Source organism: Acipenser ruthenus, chromosome 22, assembly GCF_902713425.1.
Source record: "Acipenser ruthenus chromosome 22, fAciRut3.2 maternal haplotype, whole genome shotgun sequence".
NCBI classification, from domain to species: Eukaryota; Metazoa; Chordata; class Actinopteri; order Acipenseriformes; family Acipenseridae; genus Acipenser; species Acipenser ruthenus.
The window spans coordinates 674,580-696,268 of record NC_081210.1 but is presented as its reverse complement, the minus strand read 5'-3'; the positions used below and the strand labels follow the sequence as shown (position 1 = coordinate 696,268).

The 21,689-nt window shown below is 39.7% G+C and overlaps 1 protein-coding gene across 2 annotated transcripts; it reads right to left on the bottom strand.

Moving 5' to 3' along the window:
- Positions 1–2,614: 2,614 nt before the first annotated feature.
- usp7 (ubiquitin specific peptidase 7 (herpes virus-associated)) lies at positions 2,615–20,644 on the bottom strand. 2 transcript variants are annotated; one of them, XM_034926915.2, is made up of 31 exons: positions 19,699–20,644; positions 17,151–17,255; positions 16,112–16,310; positions 15,881–16,019; positions 14,838–14,926; positions 14,627–14,735; positions 14,153–14,283; positions 13,952–14,006; positions 13,477–13,557; positions 13,296–13,386; positions 12,687–12,769; positions 12,314–12,423; positions 11,800–11,956; positions 11,350–11,494; positions 10,594–10,724; positions 10,343–10,477; positions 9,098–9,199; positions 8,704–8,809; positions 8,448–8,540; positions 8,284–8,351; positions 8,089–8,189; positions 7,849–8,002; positions 7,651–7,718; positions 7,289–7,391; positions 6,247–6,324; positions 5,938–6,038; positions 4,958–5,057; positions 4,716–4,835; positions 4,556–4,627; positions 4,254–4,344; positions 2,615–3,990 (listed from the first exon to the last, which is right to left on the bottom strand). In XM_034926915.2, the coding sequence occupies exons 1-31, from the start codon at positions 19,778–19,780 to the stop codon at positions 3,884–3,886; spliced, it is 3,306 nt and encodes a 1,101-aa protein (XP_034782806.1). In that variant the 5' UTR covers positions 19,781–20,644; the 3' UTR covers positions 2,615–3,883. The 2 variants fall into 2 exon arrangements, with proteins under 2 accessions (XP_034782806.1, XP_034782804.1); XM_034926913.2 differs by having other exon boundaries at positions 7,289–7,397; positions 19,699–20,643.
- Positions 20,645–21,689: the final 1,045 nt, after the last annotated feature.

The following is a 21,689-nucleotide window of genomic DNA, read 5'->3' as shown; positions in this document are numbered from 1 at the left end:
GTATTCCTCTGCATTTTAATTTATCCTGTGATTAATCATACTGACACAAGTGTCTCAATATCTTGGTCTATGCGGGACTATTTTCAGAAGCTCAGAACCTGCCTTACCCAGGGCTTGGGTGGGTCTCAGCCCCACAGTTTCAGACCCAACGCAGCCTCCTCACTGCAGTCGGCAGTAATCATCCCGCTGTCCCTCCCAGTCCCCCTCAGTCTTGGTGGGTGACTCACTTCAAGAGGCAGGGTAGTTCAGCAAACCTGATCGCCCAGTCAGCTTCCAGTGTCAATTCCGGGTTCTTCTCATCGGGGAGCAGCATCTGCCATGGATTGAGGAAAGAAAGGGATTCAAAGGTGATTCAAGCACAGCAGCACAAAGGGAAGGAAAACGGGGAAAGTTCACCTTTGGAAGGCAGCCTTTGTTTATTTATTTTTTTAAATGGTACATGGTAGCATGGCGATCAAGCTCCCCAAGACAGGTTTGAACCCGCAGTTTACACTGAAGGCAGGTGGTCAGCAACGATACAAATGATTACAATGATATATATTTATATATTATATACCTTAAAAAAGAATAATATTGTAACAGGTACTGTAAGCGTGTGTCTAGATGTAGGTACATCCATTATCTAGCTCTCCATTATCCTAGAATATCAGTGATCAGTTTTATCTAATGCTTCATGACTTGCCGCATGTCTTTTTCTTTTTCAAAAACAGATTGTGCAGAGTTAAAATTGTGCTTATCGACTTGCTAGATGAATGGACTTTTTATACAAATAAAATCTGTCAATGATCTGTTGCTTCAGCGAAGTCCATGTGTTTCAGAATCTGTCTGTCAAAACCTTCTGCAAACAACTTGTAACTTTGAATAAAGTAAAGCGACTGAACCTCTCTTTGATTTGGGTCGCATTGCAGCAATGCTGCTGGAGGGAGAGGAGGGGCGGGGCAGTGAAACCTATACACAGATTGTGGGTTTCAGCACCAGAAACACACTGTAGGATTTAGAAGAGACTGGAAGTTGTAAATCAGTTTAAAGTGTAATATGTGTTGTCTGAAGGCCTGTTACCTGCCAAAGAATTGAAATGATCACACCCAGAGGTTTTCATGCAGGTAGGTATAAAAACATCTTGAGGTGCTCAAATACATTTACAGTTGATGTGCAAGCCATGACAACAAAAGCTACTGTATTAAAAACTACTGCCGTCTAATCCCATTCCTGACCAGGCGCTGTAGCAATACGGTGCCACGTGTACTACCCGCCGTGTAGAGACGGATCACTTCAGTGCAGCCGAGATCAACTCCCACGACCTCGCAGACTCCCGTCTCCGGCTATCGATCGCTGCACAATCAGCAGCATGAGTCTAAAAAACAAACAAAAAAAAACAGGTTATTTCAGATGTGATGCAATAGTATTAAATATATGTCTCACCGCTGTCTGTGTTACCAGGCGGATACTGTGATTTGATTTGGAATTTAAATGATAGCAAAGTACTTTTTTTTTTTTTTGATCACAATAGTGTCTTTGACTTTTGGATTGTATTTGTAAGGAATTTCAATCAGATGCATTTATAAAACATAAATATTCCATAGTGTAATATCTCATGTTTGAATTGAAATGTATTTTTGTTACAGTCAGTACCGGGGTAGTTAATATAACAAGCGCATTGAGATCAATCCCTTATGTAGTTTACAGTCAACGTAAAAAAGACAATAAATACATTTATGATGACCAGAAAATTGGTATTGATTTACTTGCAATCTCAACATGTGGTGTCATGTTGCGATTGCAAGGAAGCTACTCCCATCCAGGTAAACAACGCAACCCCACTGAAACCAGCAACAATCCTACCCTGGATCAAACAGTATTGCAATAAGCAAACACAAGGCTTGCATTAAAACAATAGTCTTATAGAACATGAATCATCAGCTGCACATCTTCTAATACAGACTGCAACTTGTTTCCTTTCTATGAAAACAAGTCGTGGACAGCTCTGCAAAATACCAGGTCAACTGAAACTTCACAGTGAAGGCTTACCACTGTCCTCTACTGTCCAATTGCTTGAATGGCATATTTTGGTCCTGTTCTTCTGTGTAAGGTTTGTAATGCAGTACTACATCACCAATACCATTGGGTTTATTGAATCTGTTTCAACATTTTTGTCATTTAGGCCAATACTGGCACAAGGGAGGTGGTTCTGGAATAAATTAGCATTAAGGGGACCAAGCAAATCACAATTCTGATATAAACCATTCTGAATGCTGGCTGCAGTGTTTGAAATACTCTCTGTATAGCTACATGTTAAAAACTAGATCACAGAATAGATGTATTCTCCCCAAACAGCAGGAATTGGTGAAGTAACTCTTCTGTAGGGTTAGAAAGTTTGTGGAACATTAGAAAAACAGTATTTCTTTAACCACACAGTATTTAATTTTCAGCCCACAAGAATGCTCAGGTTCATGTACATAAAAATGATCAATACACTATTTCACTCATATATATAGACAGCTTTCAAATGCATTTGTTTTCCAAAGCCTTTAAATACAGAAGCCGAAAAAGGTAGGTTTCAGATTTTATACAATCCCCCCCCTAGACTTTAAAGTCAATACACTAAAGCAAAACATTTTATAGAAAATTTTATTCAACATACATTTTCCAGCAAAAAGGCAATATACAGGAATAGTTGTCGTACAATGCTGCTACAGGGAGAAATTAAAGAACGGAGGAGAAATTCAAATAAAACGTTGTGATTTGCAGATTTCGATTTTTCATTTTTTGTACTGCACTCAAACGAGACACGCTGTTGCCATTAGTTCAGGAAAAAAAACAAAACAAACAAACTTAGAAGCAGTCTGGTACTGAAATGAAAACTACACACAATGAATATCAACATCAATGAATCTGCAGACGCACCCAACAAAATGATCTTTGAGTGTTAAACTGTTCATTCTTTAAATATACAATTTGATTTTTTTTTCTTTACAAAGTCAACAGCTTACTAAGCGCTAGTGAACATGCCTTCTGTGCTAAAAAGGCTGTATTTCGGTTATGAATTCAGCAACACTGGTTTTACCTTACACCCACCACTGATCAACTCTTTCAGTGTTGTTAGCTTAGTGCCGACGCACAGCACAGTAAAACTGCAGAAGAAAACCAGCTGACAGAATGCAGTTATAGAGTAAGAAACCCACAGCAAAGTGACAGCAGATTTGAATGAACAAAAACAAAAAGGAAACTCAAAATCAAAAGATTACATTTACCAGAATTGTAAATGTTACATATCTTTGATGTTAAGTGTTAATGTGCAAAATGAAATACAGATGCTGTGTTTTTTATTGAAATGTATTACTTATTAATTTAAAATTATTTTTAAATTTATAGGATTAGCGTGGAAAAAACAAAATTGAAATTTTCCTCCAACCAAAACTAAAAGAAAAAAAGGTGTGTAAACATGAAATGTAACTAGTTGCACTAAACGGACCAGGATTTCTTATTAGGACAACCGCAATAGGCAACTAGCAAATTGATGCCACCGGCCGGTTTTCTACAGATGCGAAACCTTTTGCGAATGGCAGCTTTTCTGTTCTACTTCCCATCTCATTCCACTCCCTTTGCAACTCTTTATAAAAAAAAATCCCCGCTCAGTTCACTCTGCCTTTCCAATACGATAAAACCTCATTGGGATCCTTCCAGACAAAATGGGCAGTCTATTCAGATACAGAGAAGCCAAACTGAACAGCCTCAACAAAACAAAAGTAGCACAAGCAGCAAATCCTCTTGCTGAAGACTTCATACGTGGTGCATGTGTACACAGGGATTGCTGTTACAAGTGGTGCACACAAGAAAGGGTTTGGTTAAGTCTTTAGTACAGTTGGTTAGGTCGTTGAGGATGTCAGTTGTGAATCTTGATTGCTTTCTCCAGGTATGTGTAGCGGCTTCTCTTTGGGGCTTTATTAAAATGGTCAAGCCCTAACCATGGCCTTGGATGTGACATATTACCTAAAAAAAAGGAAGAAAAAAAAAAGAATATAAGACTGTACATTTCCTACACAGATGGATCAAACTGTGATCGAGAACTCCTTATACTACACTATGGATTATGGCGCTGTGAGAAAAAACAGGCGTGCAAGGGGCCCCCCAAGAGTAAAGACAATAGGAAGTACCGTGTTAGGAGAGAGGCATCACATTACATTAAAATTGTATTTTTGAATCAATCGATATGACAGAAATGACTAATGCAGCGTGGCAACTATTGGTCTTACCTGGCTGAGGCTCAAAGTCTTTCAGATTGACTTCATATTCGTCTTCATTGATGTACTGATGCCGACCCATCATCACAATGGCAAACTTAAACTTAGACAAAAAAGTTATTTTAAAATCAGTTTTCACAATTAACAAGCATTAGTCGTTCGATGAATGCCACGAGTTTGGGAAATGCTGTACAGGTTTAAACAATCTAGAACTAATCAACATACTTTTCTATATGAAATATGCCACCAGCAGAGTCCTCCTTTGTTCTTCGCTGGTTCCACACCTGTACCAACAGTCACACTTCAGAATTTACCTTTTCAAACTCCTTTTCTTGGATCTCGAGCATCGCCTGAATCCTCTTCATAACCTCTCGAAACGGTTCTCCCTGGAACAGTTAAAAGGGAGCAGTTAGAAAAGGTAAACTCGCGCTGGACACAATGTGACTGATTTCTGTGTTTTAAAAGCAGTTTTACCTGCCGTATTTTCAGCAGAAACGGGATACCGAAAGTCCCAAAGACTTCCTTGTGGAAATGCGCCACTGGAATCAGCATCTCATTGTCCTTATCAAGGCCTCCCTGGTCCAGAGGGATTTCCTACAAAGATCAAATCTGATGTTAAAAATCGCTCCACATTTACCCGTCAGTTTTAAACATCGTTTTTTTTTTTTTTTTTTTTTACAGACAGGTATTGATCAAAGACAACTTGTTTCACGCACCTCTATTCTGAATGTGCGACTCGCTGCAGGAGATAAACATTCTAGTAATTCATCTTCTTGGTGGACCCCAATTATTTTGTAGCTTACAATTTCTAGCAGCCTGAAGCAAGAGGGGGAAAAAAGAAATCATAAATGCATATAGTACATTATTTGCTAAAAAAAAAAAAAAAAAAATTGATGTAAGGCACGGCAGGGTCAGAAATGTTCAGATAAATGTTTAAGACTTTTGCACAGTAGTGTGTATGTGTGTGTAAATATATATATATATATATATATATATATATATATATATATATATATATATATATATATATATATATATATATATTATATATATATATATTATATATATTATTACACACACACACACACACACACACACACACACAGAGTAAGGCACCTACTGTTTTAGTAAAGAACAAAACATGATTAATACCCCTTTCACACAGGCAAGTTATGACGGCTCAGAACCGGCACTGGAACCAACTCCCCAGTAATGTTGAAGCCGACACCCCGGGATCCTATTTTATATATAAAAATTCAATTTTTAAATAAATTACGTTTTTTAAAGTAGCTTTCCCATGTTATTCTGCTTATTTATTTTGTTTTGTTGCTGTTGCCATGAAAATGATCTGTTGACCGACAGGTTTGAAAGTTGTACTCACGGGATTCCTGTGACTGTGAAAGGGTGATGATGGTAATATACCTGCATAGACTGCGCAATTTTGTGCTGTGTGAATGGGGATTTGAAAGAATTTTTGAAACGTCTCAGATGGCTCAGTAGCGGCATTTGTGTGTGAAAGTGGCACTAGTTTGGTTCACTATTAATGACTGCTGGACATTTCCAGCTTTTGCCGCCTTTAACTACATAATTAATTCTGATATGAATATCAGCCTACATGAACACAGTTGAATAAACAAACGGTGTATTTGCTGTAAATATACAATGTTAAAGACATTAAAAAGCTGTTAGGCTTTACCTTAGCTTTTCTGACCCTTTATCAGACAGTTCTACTGATTTTTTACATTCCTCCAGTAAGTCTCGCACACAGCCATGCTTGTCTGGGTATAGTGTTATCTCCTGTGCAATTAAAAAGAAGTGTTACGAATCAACGACAGAAATGCATCATACAGACACTGTACATTTACACACGTAATCCATGTAAGCTGTCTTTGGAAACAAAGATTACAGCAACTCAAATAAAACTCTCCTGAATCGAAAGTAACATAAAGAGCTCAGCTTTGTTTTACACACAAATCGACTCTCAAAAAAAAAAAAGTTTAATTACCTCTTCTCTAAACTGGCTGTTCAGCCATATGGATTTGAAACTCCTCCTGTTTTCAAAGTCTGTTATCTTCATTTTCAGCTGTAAAAGGAAGCGTTATGAGATCACATGAATAAAACACACAGAGTAAACATGCACTGAAAAACATGCACTGAAAAACACAATATGCATGTGAACAGCTTCATTGCTGTCCCCATGTTTAACCCTTTGCAGTCCATTTATTCAGCGCGTCGGGTCCAATTTATTTTCACACGCGCAGTTAATTTTAGACGCGCTGTTTAAAAGTATTTTTTTTCCCCACAGTCAAACAGGTTTAAAAGGCCCTGCATATCAACAAAGCACTCACTAGGCATCTCCAGCCCCGCCCCACCCTTTTGTTCGCTATAGCTTTCACATATGCTAAGAAATAAATAAATAATAATAATAATAATGATAATAATAATAGTCGTACATACCGATCAATCATCTCCTGATCACTCGTTTTATCACCAAACGCCTCAATAATGCGATCCAAGTCATTATTTTATTACTATAACATCTGAAAAAAGCTGTGCAAATGTCCGTGATATTCTCTGAGCGTTGATGCAGTCACAGCCAGCTTGTTTCCTTATGGCCGCTGTTATCAGATGCCAGGGGCAAGTATGACTATTCATGAGATACGCCCCTTTTTTTTTTCGGCTTGTCTCGGCTCCCACTCATTGAATGGTTTTCTCGGCTTTTTCCGGAGAAAAAACGACTAGAAACCAGTTTTTTGCGTTTTTTTGATGATGTCGGACAGGATCCAACATTGGACCGGATAGGAATAATTGAAATGTCGGACCAGGTCCGACATAGGACTGCAAAGGGTTAAATACATGCATTTCAAGAGGACGCCTAAGCTAGGGATATGAAGCCTGTAGCTACACCAAGTCTCTTACAAATAGTAAAGTTTATCCAAAATGATGTATAAAAACACACACACCTTGGATATAATGTTCTACATTAAAACTGCATGCAATGGTACAAACACACAGTTCCTTCTATTGTGCATCAATGTGTAAATTACCTGCTGATAATACAGTTTCTTCGGCTGCCTGGGTTTGAAGAACTGCAGCAGATCCCTCAGAGTACCTTCATAATTGTGTCGAAGAGGATTCCCTGGGCCATCCCTGTAACTAAAACAAAGCCATTGGTATTACACATTTTGTATTTAAGGAACAGCTGATCAACGCAAGGAAAACAAAGTTTACAGAAAATCTAAACAAATGTCCAAACAAGAAACAAAGAAAGTAGATCACAGAACTTAATATCAGTGTCAAGCCCCTTTTTTAAAACCCATACATGCTGTGAATGACAACGCACAAGGTCAGGAAGTGAATTCATACAAGCGAAAAAAACCTGTTGCATAAATATCAACGATTCACTTACCCTTGGGACTTGAAAAACTGAAGTAGCATTGGATCAGTGTTTAATCTCTGTGCAACTGTCTTTGCAACCTAAAAAATAAAGAGCGAGAACAGGTATTTGTTCATTTAAAAATGAAATGGTAATTGTACCTCACCATACTTTGTGACTTGACATTTTAAACCACCATGCATTTTAACTAGACATTAAAAAAGGACTAACCTGGAAATAGTTCATTCTGTTAGAAAGTGTAACCACGAAGCCTGGGTCATTGAGAATGGTTTTATCACAGAAGATAACATCGACGCGGTGGTACAGGTCTCTGAAGTAATCCTTCGCTGTCGGTAATTCACTGGAATCGTTTTCTGGGTCATCTCTACAAACACAGCAAAATAGAAACGGGAAGTAAAACAGCAAGACTTACCTTTAGGTATAAAAGAGAACATAAAAAACACCACTTACTTCTGGAACACTATTATATCACCATCCATCAGCTCGTCAAGGGCTTTGTCTAGGGACACGTCATAGTCCTGGATTCTCTCTGTTAAATTAGGCTTTACTTCCTGCAAACAGCAGTAGAAAGTAGACCAATACAATATATTAGCAAGCTTTAAAGTTCGATATAGAAAAGAATGAAATATTTGTGCCATTGCTCACCTCATAGAGGATAAGGCTAGTTCCTTGTGAAAATCCTGCTCTCTCACACATTACCGACAGCAGGTCTCCTGTTACAAGAAAATACACCATTAGGTTCTCCTACTGCAAAACATTGGAAACAGAATATAAATAGGACATGAAAAAAACGCAGTATGCATACTTACGTATCTTACAGGATATAGGTGTGTAGATATGTCCACAATAATTTAAGCTTCTAGTTTTTGGATCATACATCTTCAAGAACAACATGACATCATCTGTAGAAGACAACAAAACGTTTTATCAGTTCAAAATGGTGGTGGCAGGTGGTCCTGTAGTTTTATGCAAGGTTGAAACACATACCTCCAATTACACCCACACTCTGATATAACAGGGAATAATATACACAGTCACATTAGTAGATCACACACACAGACTTACGGTCTTTGTCAAACTTGGGCAACGTTGCTCCACTGGCAGCCATTTCTGGATCTACAGTTTCCAGGAATATTGTCCATGGATTCTCATTGTCACTTAACTCAATCATCTGTTTAGAAGAAGAAAAAAAACCTGAGGGTCATTATCAGTCCAGTAAGGGTGAGCTTTCGAAGCTGGCTTGGAGACACAGCATGCTACAGAGTTGCACGCTACATACTGATACGGCAGAGCACATTACCGGGCTAAATCACTGCAACACAGTTTTATAAATCATCAGTCACTAAAATACTGCTTAACAGAAAGACATAAGTTCATCATAAAAACCAAACAAAGTGACAATGTACACATGAACTGGTTTCTTTCAATTCTCTGAAGAGGTGCTGTATTTGAAACTTACAGTTTTGCTGCAATCCGCTTCATAGTCCAACATTGCTGGTCTCTTTGTACCATTGCTTCTTGCCTGCATTGGCCATAAACGAATCTGATCCTGTGGGAAACCCTGCACAACAACAATATAACATATTACATTTAATAGAGAAAAGTGTAAGGTGCTGCACGCAGGCAATAAAAATGTGCATTATAAATATCTCATGGGAGATATTGAAATTGAAGAAGGGATCTATGAAAAAGACCTAGGAGTTTATGTTGACTCGGAAATGTCTTCATCTAGACAATGTGGGGAAGCTATAAAAAAGGCCAACAAGATGCTCTGATATATTATGAAAAGTGTTGAATTTAAATCAAGGGAAGTAATGTAAAAACTTTACAATGCATTAGTAAGACCTCATCTAGAATATTGTGTTCAGTTCTGGTCACCTCGTTACAAAAATGATATTGCTGCTCTAGAAAGAGTGCAAAGAAGAGCAACCAGAATTATCCCGGGTTTAAAAGGCATGTTGTATGCAGACAGGCTAAAAGAATTGAATCTATTCAGTCTTGAACAAAGAAGACCACGTGGCGATCTGATTCAAGCATTCAAAATTCTAAAAGGTATTGACAATGTCGACCCAAGAGACTTTTTTGACCTGAAAAAAGAAACAAGGACCAGGGGTCACAAATGGAGATTAGATAAAGGGGCATTCAGAACAGAAAATAGGAGGCACCTTTTTTTTTTTTTTTTTTTTTTTAACACAGAGAATTGAGGGTCTGGAACCAACTCCCCAGTAATGTTGTTGAAGCTGACACCCTGGGATCCTTCAAGAAGCTGCTTGAACCAAACGAGCAAGATGGGCCGAATGGCCTCCTCTCGTTTGTAAACTTTCTTTGTTCTTATGTTCTAAACACTGAATATCTGAAGCTTACTCAAAGCAGAGAAGCTTAAGAGCTCTACAAAAAAAGACACACTTTTCATACGTCCACCAACCCCCCAAATGTAAAGTTACTGTTAAAATCCTATTACTTTACTCTCAATAATCGTGTGTCCTAGCCCATTAAAATAGATTTAAAAACAATGTGGATTCAATTTACCCATACTAAACACAGAGAAATATGCAAAATTCAAAAGAATGTACAGCATGCTCAAACCTACACCTTTCTCCTACATTACAAACACAGATTTAGAAAGAAGAACAACTTGCATATATACACAAACCCAAATTATTCATAAACATTCTTTCCCATTCCGTGGGGAGATTCTACTTACCATGGTCTGTGAGAGATTCTGCACAAACTCAGCAAGCGTGGAGTTCTTCAGGACTTTAAACACTGTGTACTTCACCTTCTCCTCATCGTACATGTCGTTTCCCTGATGGCCACAGAACTGGTCCTCGGTAACGATCTTAAAAAAAAAAAAAGACATTTAAAAATAGTGACAAACTAACATGCAAGATGCAATATAGATCACACCTACAGGAAGCACAAGACACAGTGCGCCTCTTGCAACTTGTTCATTACCTGTACTTGCATGTAGAGGTGCGCCTCCTGCCTCTCTTTTCTCTTCTGAGCCTCCACCCTCTTCTCCTCTTGAAGGCGCTCCACAAGCTGCTGTGGGATGTCAACATCATTGACTGGCAGCAATACTTCACCTTCAAAAGACAAAAGCACTCAAATACAGCAAACTGCCCACATGCTTGGGTTCACAGTGGGTCAACTTCTTATTCAACAGCTGGTTCTACTGTAGTACAGACAAACTGCAACAACAAACACATAAAACATAATTCTCTGCAGTATTGACAACAGGCATCATGCTCAATCATATTTAAAAAAAATAAGTGGTCTATACTATTTTTGCAGAAATGAAGAAGTTCCATCATCTGTTCATTTGTAAACTCATTATTTTTGCTTTGCCCGACTAGCATAACAAAGAACATTATTATTATTATTATTATTATTATTATTATTATTTATTTCTTAGCAGACGCCCTTATCCAGGGCGACTTACAATTGTTACAAGATATCAAATTATTTTACATTCAATTACATTATTTTTTACACATTATTTTTACATACAATTACTCATTTATACAGCTGGGTTTTTACTGGAGCAATCTGGGTAAAGTACCTTGCTCAAGGGTACAGCAGCAGTGTCCTCCACGGGGATTGAACCCACGACCCTCCGGTCAAGAGTCCAGAGCCCTAACCACTACTCCACACTGCTGCCCCAGAACATACTTTGAGTTGCATTCAGAGAGATATTTAGAGTTTGCTTACTGAGTTTGGATTCTCTAATGTACACCAACATGTATGCATTTGTACAGTGACGCACAGATAAATCATCATCGTGGCCTCCGTAGTTGTGTTCAATAGCTTCTTCTTTAGTGCACCTGGATACCACGTCATCGTCAAACTTGCACCACTGAGGGGACGACAAAATCACAGTTAGTTAGGCAGCATGCCAATCGTGTGGCAGAGGTTTAGAGACAAGAAACAGGTTGAATGATTAAGCAATAGTACTGTAAATCGCAAGACAGGTTTAAATAATTCACATTTCAAAATGTAAAAAAAAAAACATTGAAAAAAATAAGCTAAATGTTAATGCAGTAGCAAAAAGATATGAACACAATGATGAAATTGTTCAAGGATTTCTCTTTGCATTTACTGTGTCTTGATAAACAAATCTCCCTGCTGTATATAAATGAGGACACAGATCCTTGTACCCACCTTTCCATCTCCCTTGGGGTTTAGATAGACCACATAATGGCCTCCATGGTTATCCCCGCTGTGCACCAAAACTGCATGGAGTATGTAGTTAGCAGGATCCTTGGAATCTAGCTTCTGCAAAAACTCATCCAAGGGCAACTGCTCAGGAAACTCGAATCTGAAGAAGTTAAAGGACATTGTCAGGCAGGTGCGCAGAACATGAACAGTTAGGGAAAATGGAAACATGCTGCAAGAAACAGGAATAACTAAAGCTGCACAAGAAAGCTTCTTACTTTACTACAGTAATAGATTCACATTAGTTTAGAACGATATGAAACTGATTTTGTTGCAAAACGGTACAAACTTGAATTTGTTAAGTTTTCCATTTTATAGTAATTGCAAGATATTAGTGCCACGTTTTTCACGTGGGACAAAAAGTTACAAAGATGGAAAACCTTGCCAGGTGATTGTAGCGCGTATCTTTGTCCTGGAATTTGAACTTCATGAATCAGCAGCAGACCTCCTGGTTCATTACCTGTCATTGATCTTAATGTTCTGGTCTGTCTGGGGGTCATACATGAATCGCATGAGCTGCAGGTGCAGCACCGGAGGAAACGTTAAGAACTTCACCCCCTTTTCAGCTTCCTAATAAACACAGAGGAGACGAGAGTTCAAACACATACATGACTAAAGACAAATTCAAAACCAACAAAGATTACATGTCAGCTGAATAGATATATCCCTTCTCATGTAGTCTAGTTAGAAATGTATTGAACCCAGCACCCCTTTAGCATTACATTTACAGCATGATTGAGTAATCCCTACAACATTAATATGAAACTAAAAATACACATTTCTGTATTGTTCACAACACAGTTGTAGTTCAGTTCAAGTCAAGTCTTCCATACCTGTAAACCGTGCTCCCCAGCATCGTACTTATTATCCCCATCCAACTGTTCCACTGCCACATAGTCTTGGAAGGATTCAAATACTGCAGGGAGGAAGCAACTGGTTATTCACAAAGAGGGGAAAATGGGAGTTAGAATAATAAGAATAATAATGCTTTCTCCTTGCCAATAATGTCTGTTTAATGCGACTGGAGGCCATTGCTTTTTTTTTATCATTGGCTTACAGTTGTACTTTGATCTCTCTTTCTGAACAGAATAGGACTAAGCACAATTGCACCTTCAGCAAATAAATCAATACAACTTTGGCTATCAAAACACAAGGGAAGGAGGAAATAACAAGCAGCTGCTGCAAAGATCCTGCAGCAGTTTTGGAATCCATGACCCAACTCTGTGTGCTTACATTACTTAGTGTTTATAAATGCAACAAGATCAAAACTACAATAAAGATAGCATACATTCCCCCAAACCAATTTAAAAGTGTCCTATCAAAATATATTGTGCACATTTCCGAAAGCCACTTTTTAAACGTGTTCAAGTTCCGTATGCTGCAGCAGGTGATGTGCCATTCACACCATGAAGAAGTAGAACCCCAATGCTGTATATACTCACTGTTTTTCTTTCCCTTTATACTGAGCTGGATGTCGTAGTAATCTTCTATTCTCTCCGATATATAGTCTACGTGCTTACACTGGATATAGGACTGTGAAGAAGAGAGGTTTGGACATCTTCAGAAAATGGAGAGGGCACAAAAAACTCAGCAACAAATGCAATGCAGGGAATATCAACTTACCACCATCTTCCCTCTGAACAGTTTTGGTATAGTGCCTTCAACACAAGTGCCTTTCATTTTATTCTCAACGTTATCAAGTAGCTGAGAGACAAAAAGAAAAAGGGAGTGAAAGAGGAGCCGACACTGGCAAATGAATGCTGTGTGCTGTACCGTGTATGACTGTGCATGACAAGACATACTGTACCGTGTATGACTGTGCATGACAAGACATACTGTACCGTGTATGACTGTGCATGACAAGACATACTGTACCGTGTATGACAAGACATACTGTACTGTGTATGACTGTGCATGACAAGACACTGTACCGTGTATGACTGTGCATGACAAGACATACTGTACCGTGTATGACTGTGCATGACAAGACACTGTACCGTGTATGACTGTGCATGACAAGACACTGTACCGTGTATGACTGTGCATGACAAGACACTGTACCGTGTATGACTGTGCATGACAAGCAACACATACATACCACCCTGCAGAGTTCCTGTACATCATGCTGCATGAAGCTGTCCAACGTTTCCCACCTTTACACAGAAAAAACAAATATTACTTGTATTGTATGTTCTAGCTTAGAATTTCAAAGCAGTACACAGTATACGGCTCACAGCAAATGACTATTACACAGTCAGTTTTTGTGCAGCGTTTTATTATACCTTCATGGTTGACTTACCCAAACGATTTTGTTAACTTTTTCGTTCCTACTGGTTTGTCACTGTGCTGGAGTTCATAAAACACCCTTTGCAATGCCAAGGGAACACTTTTGGATGAATCGTCGCCTTCTGTTGGCATCATATATACTGCCTGAAACAGAAATTAACAGTTTAAGCAGATTGTTTTGCAGGGGCATTGTAATGAAATTATTAGAGCACACTGGCTATATAACCAGGATATACCATCTATTTAAAACTTCCAGAAACTGTCAGAAATACCGCAAACAAACAAGACTACTATTATTGTAACAGATCGGGAACGTACAAATCAGCCTTTAATCACTGGATAGCAGACTAGATTAATCTAGAAACAGTATATTGCATAGTATAGTCTGATTCAACAGAGATTCAAAACAAAACTCATCTTCACCACTGAATCAGAGCAAAGCCAGTCGCATTAGCGGCACAGAGCTGTTTAACAGGAGAACACTGACCCGGCGGAGCTGATTTGTAAAGAATAGTGTCTGTAATAAACTGTTCATGTAACAGGTTGCTCCTTGGTTCTTTAATCCAACATATCCAGTGTGCTTCTTTGAATCCCAGCTGAAAAACAAAAAAATACAGGGTGCACCATAAAAACCTTTATAATAATAATAATAATAATAATAATAATAATAATAAAAAATCCTAAAATGCAATACTTACGCAACTCCATGTGGTGCGTCTGCCTGAACATAGACATCAAATGAAATTTTATCATCTTCAATAAACCCCTTTTCTGGATCGGTTACATCCTTTAAAACAGAACACACTATTAGACGGACCAAAAAATGTGTAAACAGAAAATGCTGCTTTGCTTTATATTAGACGTATAACACAACCAATATAAAATGAAACAGGAAGATGCTCATGATTGCCGGATCCAATCACCCTGCCTGTTTTAGGGGCGTAAGAGTGCAATACTTCAATTGTTAAAACAGGTGTTTTGATAAGATAACCTGTGATGTTCAAGATTAACCCTTTGCGGTCCATTTATTAAATGCGTGTCAGGCACGCCAGGTCTAATTTATTTTCACACGCGCAGTTAATTTTAGACGCGCGGTTTAAAAGTATTTTTTTTCAGTCAAACGGGTTTAAATGGCCCTGCATATCAACAAAGCACTCACTAGGCATCTCCAGCCCCGCCCCACCCTTTCGTTCGCTATCGCTTTCACCTATGTAAGAAATAAATAATAATAATAATAGTCGTACATACCGATCAATCATCTCCTGATCACTCGTTTTATCACCAAACTCCTCAATAATGTGATCCAAGTCATTATTTTATTACTATAACATCTCAAAAAAGCTCTGCAAATGTCCGTGTTCTCTGTGCGCTCACTTACTATCAGCCAGCTTGTTTACTTACAACCGCCCCGTTATCTGATACCAGGGCCATGTATGACTATTCATGAGATACGCCTTTTTTTTTTTTTTTCGACTTGTCTCGGCTCCTGTCGTTCCCACTCAGCCATTGAATGGTTTTCTCGACTTTTTCCAGAGAAAAAACGACTAAAACCCGTTTTTTGCGTTCCTATAATGATGTCGGACAGGGTCCGACAATGGACCTGATAGGAATAATTGCAATGTCGGACCAGGTCCGACAATGGACCGCAAAGGGTTAAGCTTGTTTTTTATGCCTTTGATCTAGTCCATAGTATGCCAGAAACCATGTGCTTGGGAACAGAGAAAACAAAATATCTACTTACACTCCAAGACATAAAATTGGAGAACCCCCAGTCATTTTCCTTATGAAAGAAAAGGTGACTGATCCTTCGGCTGAAGGACTTTTCATCATCTTTATAATTTATTATCTTCAGCATTGCTTGGGCATGACATGACCATGACCTGCATTGGGGGGAAAAATGATTCAATTCATTTTCATTCTGGAGCCAGGCAGAACATTAAAATGATCTTATGCACGAAGCAATATCTCTTACGTTGAATCAGACTCTGCATTGCACTGCAAGAAAAACCCCACACTCTTCTGATGAGGCCGGTCTGGGTAAAAGCGTGGCATCACCATAATCTTCCATGGTAGGTTTCGCACAAAGCAAGGCGGGCTGAGCACAGATTCACTGAGCCTGCTGAATCGCTCCACAGTGAACCGAAAGGAAGCCTCTGAGCGCCAGCTTGTATCTGAGAGGGGAAAAGGGTTTAATAAAAAGTGAAATGTAGTCATGGCAGTCTAAGCTATTTAATGGGTGGACTATATTTAGGCTTTTACGAATCAAACAAACTCAGAGAGGTTTCCTGGGTAGAGTACAGCATGCTTGTGGGTTCGAGACCATGTGTGTGCAGAGAAAAGCTCTGCTTAATTTAAATGATTATAGCACTGCAGGCTGTGAATCTTGCAATGTCTTCCTTTAATAATGGTATATCACCCCCCTGCCCTGCCCCGCCCCGCAAAACACACATTAGTGAGTTTTTAATGTGTTTAAAAATGCACGCATAAAGCCAATATTCATGTTTTTTTGGTTCAAGCAGGTTTTCAAATATCCCATAAGCCAGGACTGAAACCGCTTTGCTCTGCACGGATTCTGGTCCATCTAAAATGATACTACAATCTGCATTGCTTATGGGTCTACAACCTTAAACTGATGACTTCACTACAGCTAAAACAAATCTGCAAAAATAACACATCCTCAACCAGATTAAGCACCTGGGGTACGACGTGTACATTATGTACAAAGCCGGCAGTGTTGACCAACTTTACAGGGAACAGCAAGACAAGCATTCCCTGTGACAAGCTGGCTGGCTAATCTTGCACTGGGTAAAGGAAGGCTGTGTAACTAACACAACCACTGCCAGAAACTCAGTGCTTAGCTTGAGTAAAATAACAGCTCTCTTTACCTGGCATGGATTTCTATGAATGGGGGAAAAAAACAAAAAAAACTTATAGTGGTAAAGAACTGAACTTACCCAAACCAATAACTCACCTACACACAGTTAATTAAAATCACAGATAAAAGATCTTACCATCTTCCATGTCTTCCTCTGTGTTGTTGTGTCCGTCTGCGATGGCTATATTCCCGTTAATGACTGGATTTGGAGTGATTCTCGGGGGCTCATCTGTGTCCCCAGCTGGGAGAGAAAGAACAGAAAGAATAATAATAATAATAATAATAATAATAATAATAATAATTCTATGGCATAGGATTCACCTGTCATTTTGTGCTTAGAGAATGTCACTACCAAGTTTCATAGACATTGGATAAGTGGTTCTCTAGATAACTAAATATGGAGGGGCAGGAATAATAATAATAATAATAATAATAAAATAAAGATCAATCGGTTACTAACAGCAGATAAATCCGGCTCCCATCTCTACATGAAGCGGATGTACTGCTGTAGTTTGGATCAGCATTGAAAATAAAACAATTGCACAAGGGTCACACCACATCATGTACATGAAACAAAACCTAAAGACTACCTACTGTTATTGTACAGTAGTGTGATGGTCTGATGAGTAACCGAGTACACGCAAGACTGGAAAGGAGCTGGGAAGCACTGATTAAGACAACAGCAAATACAGACCCGATAACCTAATCAGCTAGACCATGAGGCTTCTATTGCAATCTTAAAGATTTGAAAAATGACACCTCCTCACCTCACCAAAGAAATCTACTACATACAGTTGTCAACATATAGCCCCGAATAAAATGCTGGTCCATGAAGAGGGGGGGGGGGGGGGGGGGCGAGGGGGGGGGGGGGGATGAATCCCAAACTCCAGCACTGCCGAAGTGGAGTTTGACTGATCCGGGAGTGATATTTTTGGTTTGGCTGTGTAATGGTATCAAAAGATCAGCCTCTTTGTGAATAACAGTGATCCAATGTCCTAGCTGCCATGTGAAAATGAGGGACACAGTAAAAAGACTGTTTTTTTTTGGCACTCTTTACTTGGTGATGGATTCAATTATATCATGGCTATGAAATAACATGCATGGTGTTTATACTACAGCACCTAAACAACGTAAAAAAAAAGGTCATCTACAAATGAGCATGGGGTGTTTGCATGCAGTCATAAAAGTCAAATATGTCAAACTGTCCATAATTGAGCCACTGGACATTTTCCAATGGCTCTTGAGGCAAACCACATGGATACCTGAAGATGTCATCTCTACTGAAAAGGCTACAAGCACACCCCCCACCTCCTCCCCTTAAAAATGGGAGCCCAGCATGACTTGCATGAAAACGAAACTAAATGTGGGAATCGAATACGATATCTTACAGAACAGACAGTTACAATATTCTGTGAAGATACTGATCCATACACCCAAAAAAAACAACTTTGCAAAACGGTGCAAAAATAAAATGAAGCGCTAATTAAAAATGGCGAGCTTCTGCGAGTGTTGCTTCTTGATACAATGCAGGATTAAAAGACACGCGGGCTTGCACGCAGCCGCTCAGAAACACACGGGCCTCGATAACCGTGCAGGAGAAACGAACAAGAAAAAGAACAATCGTGCATGGGGTCCAGCTCACAGGAACAAAACACATTACAAAATGCAACGTGCTAGTTTAAGGAAAATACAAAAAATTAAAATTAAAATAAAAAAATAATAACTGCTGCCTTGTATGAATCGGAGAGAACCACGACTAAACGCTTCATATTTTAAAACACCATTCTTCTTTTAAAATGGGGTCAGTTGAAGAAAAAAAAAAGCCTCCATTTTAAAATGTTTTTTTTTTTGTAGACCCCATCTCTCTGCCCTGCAATGCACTGACTGGCCTTATCTGCTGGAGTCATTGGATCGGTATTAGTATATTATTATGCGGCCGACTCACATCCAGCGTTGATCGGTGTTGTGTTTGCAAATAACACAACGTCCACCCCCTTCCAAAACGTTAATGTGGCTGGCTGTTTACAAAACAAGCATTTCAATATATAAATATTCGGGGGGGGGGGGGGCGACGATGACACGACATGCAATTTATTTTTCACTGGTTTGCTTCATTGATCGGTGTGTGATAAAATCCCATTAAAACCAAATACTGTACCTTTAAGAAAGATAACCCCGTAGGTCCAGCAAATCAAAAAAAATATAATATGCATGCAACAAAAACCAAAACGAAACCCACGTATGTGTTCATTTAAACTGCGCAATGATGCTGTACGTGTTTTCATTTGCAGAATGCACGCAGCATGTCGATTCAAGTGTGCACAGCAGCATGCAGTCTGCATTGTAAACAACGTTGTTTTTGTGGCGTTTGTTCTAGCACCAGCGTTTGCATCCATGTAGCTGGTTTGTATTCATTTAATTCTGGAGTTAAGTATTTCTGGGATGTCAAAATATTTGATCTCAACAAGTCGTGGACAACACAGTAAACCTCCGCCCCCATCGACTTTGTAGCAATATATATATATACATACGGTATGGAAAGCAATACAAAACACGGTTACATGCACTACTCTCCTTAATAAACCCCAATCCACCCCCTCACGCCCACCAAAAACTACAGGAGTCAATCTGTGTTATTATATAGACGGTTTAAATGTCACATCTATTGCGGCCTTTAGCTTTACCTTCCATTTCCATGTCCTCGGGCTCGCTGAGCTGCTGCTCCCCGGCTTTCTGCTGCTGTTGCTGCGATTGATGGTGGTTCATGTTGACGGCGGCGTGATGGTGGGCTTCGTTTCCTATTGTGTTTTCCGGAGAGGGCTGAGTCCGGGGCTGGGGGGTTTGGGGGGGCAGAGGAGGGGCAGACAGGTCGAGCCTCAGAGGCTGGGCCTGCTCAACAGCGACCTCGGCCTTTCCTGCTGTCAGCGCCGGAGGTTGAGGAGGGGAGGCCAATGGGAGAGCAGGCAGAGAAACGCGGACGTATTTGCTCGCTATTCGCCCAATCTCGGCGAATTGAAGGGGATACAAGCCGCTGAGGACGAGGGGGTTCAAAGGCTGCCTAGACTGGAAGCCCCTCAAATTACCTCCGGAAACGGGTCAGGAGAGGAGGCGAGTGAAATATACCTCACCACAACCCCCCCAACCGGAGAGCTGCAGAGATCCGAAATATTTAAATTCGTCTTTTATTTTTATATTTCTTTAAAAAAAAAAGAAAAAATACATACGTTAGCAAATACAAAAATCTAAGTCAATACCTCCGCAATTTTTGAAGTCAGTTTGTTTCTCCGATTGTCCCTCTTCTCAGAGAGAGCGAAAAAAAAAAATATTTCCATTCAAAACCAATTCTAATTTGGAATCGCGATAATTCACGGATTTAAAAAAAAATAAATAAAAAATAAATGTGTGTGGATTAGTTTTCTAGAATCCGGAATATTTTATTCTCTCATATGTGTGAATATATATAAATAAACGCTGTTAAATGTTCGGATTAAAATGCTTCTATTCGTCGTTATTATTCTTTGAACCCGGTCCCGGTCCGAGTCTCTCTCCCTCTCCCTGTTTGTGATGTTCAGATTGAGGCAAAACTCAAAATGGCGGCAGCGCTCGTCTCTGAAATGTCACATCCGCATGGAGACCCAAACACAGGCACACGCACACGCACACGCACACGCACAGGCACACGCACACGTACACGCACAGGCACAGGCACACGCACACGCACACGCACAGAGCAGCGCGCCTGTCAAGGTACTCCCAGCGCAATAGCCGCACTAGCGTTATTGTATCAGTACATTGTGAGTTGTTTCATGTCAAAAGTTTTTTTTAATAAAAACCGCGTTAGAGTGCAATACAATCGGGATAAATAAATTAAGCCCCCCCCCTTCCACCAAATAAATACCGGTAAAACAGTCCCCTCCAAACTGTTCTTAAGTGACAGCCTGACACCCTGTTTTGTGTTTTGTTTGGATGGTTGCACAGCGAAGCGTATTATTAGTGCTACAATACATGCTAATTACCGTTTCTATATACTTTTCGGGAGGTGGAATTTGGGAAAACTCGCCAATTAGTAATATTCCCTAAAGATTCCCCGGGTATCCTCTCGGGCAGAACGCTTTGTGATTAAATGTGCACATTGCAAGTTAAATGTGCACATTGCAAGTTAAATGACCCTACAGTGTGATTTGTAAGTAAATATGCATTTTAACTTAACACATTTGTTTAGGGAGGAAAAGAAAATCTTTTAATTAAAGCAGTGTGGAGTAGTGGTTAGGGCTCTGGACTCTTGAGCGGAGGGTCGTGGGTTCAATCCCTGGACCAGAGAGAGAGAGAGAGAGAGAGAGAGAGAGAGAGAGAGAGAAATGGAGAGGCAGGGAGGGGCATAGAGAAGCAGAGAGGGAGGGAGGGAGAGAGAATCCTTTGCATTAGTCTCTCAGCCAGTATTAGTGCTGAACTCTACAGTATCCATTGCCATTGCAAATCCTGACTGATAAATGAACAGAGAAACTGATTAGTGGATAAAAGCCCCTCTTTGTATTGCACTGCGGTGTGATATCCATACTGCAGCATGCTGTAACGATGCAGGAGAGGCACTGTACCCGCCCCAGCCCGCCCTCCTCCTCACTGGGAGACTGAGCAGCCTCAATCTGTTACACTGGAAACGGCTGATGGTACAACG

Excerpts from the sequence above, each read along its gene's own strand:
- usp7 (XM_034926913.2), bottom strand. The coding sequence starts at position 19,780 with ATGAACCACCATCAATCGCAGCAACAGCAGCAGAAAGCCGGGGAGCAG. Across the intron at positions 14,007-14,152 it reads AAGTTAACAAAATCGTTTGG|GTGGGAAACGTTGGACAGCT; the intron begins GTAAGTCAACCA and ends TTCTGTGTAAAG. Across the intron at positions 4,836-4,957 it reads GTCGCACATTCAGAATAGAG|GAAATCCCTCTGGACCAGGG; the intron begins GTGCGTGAAACA and ends TGATCTTTGTAG.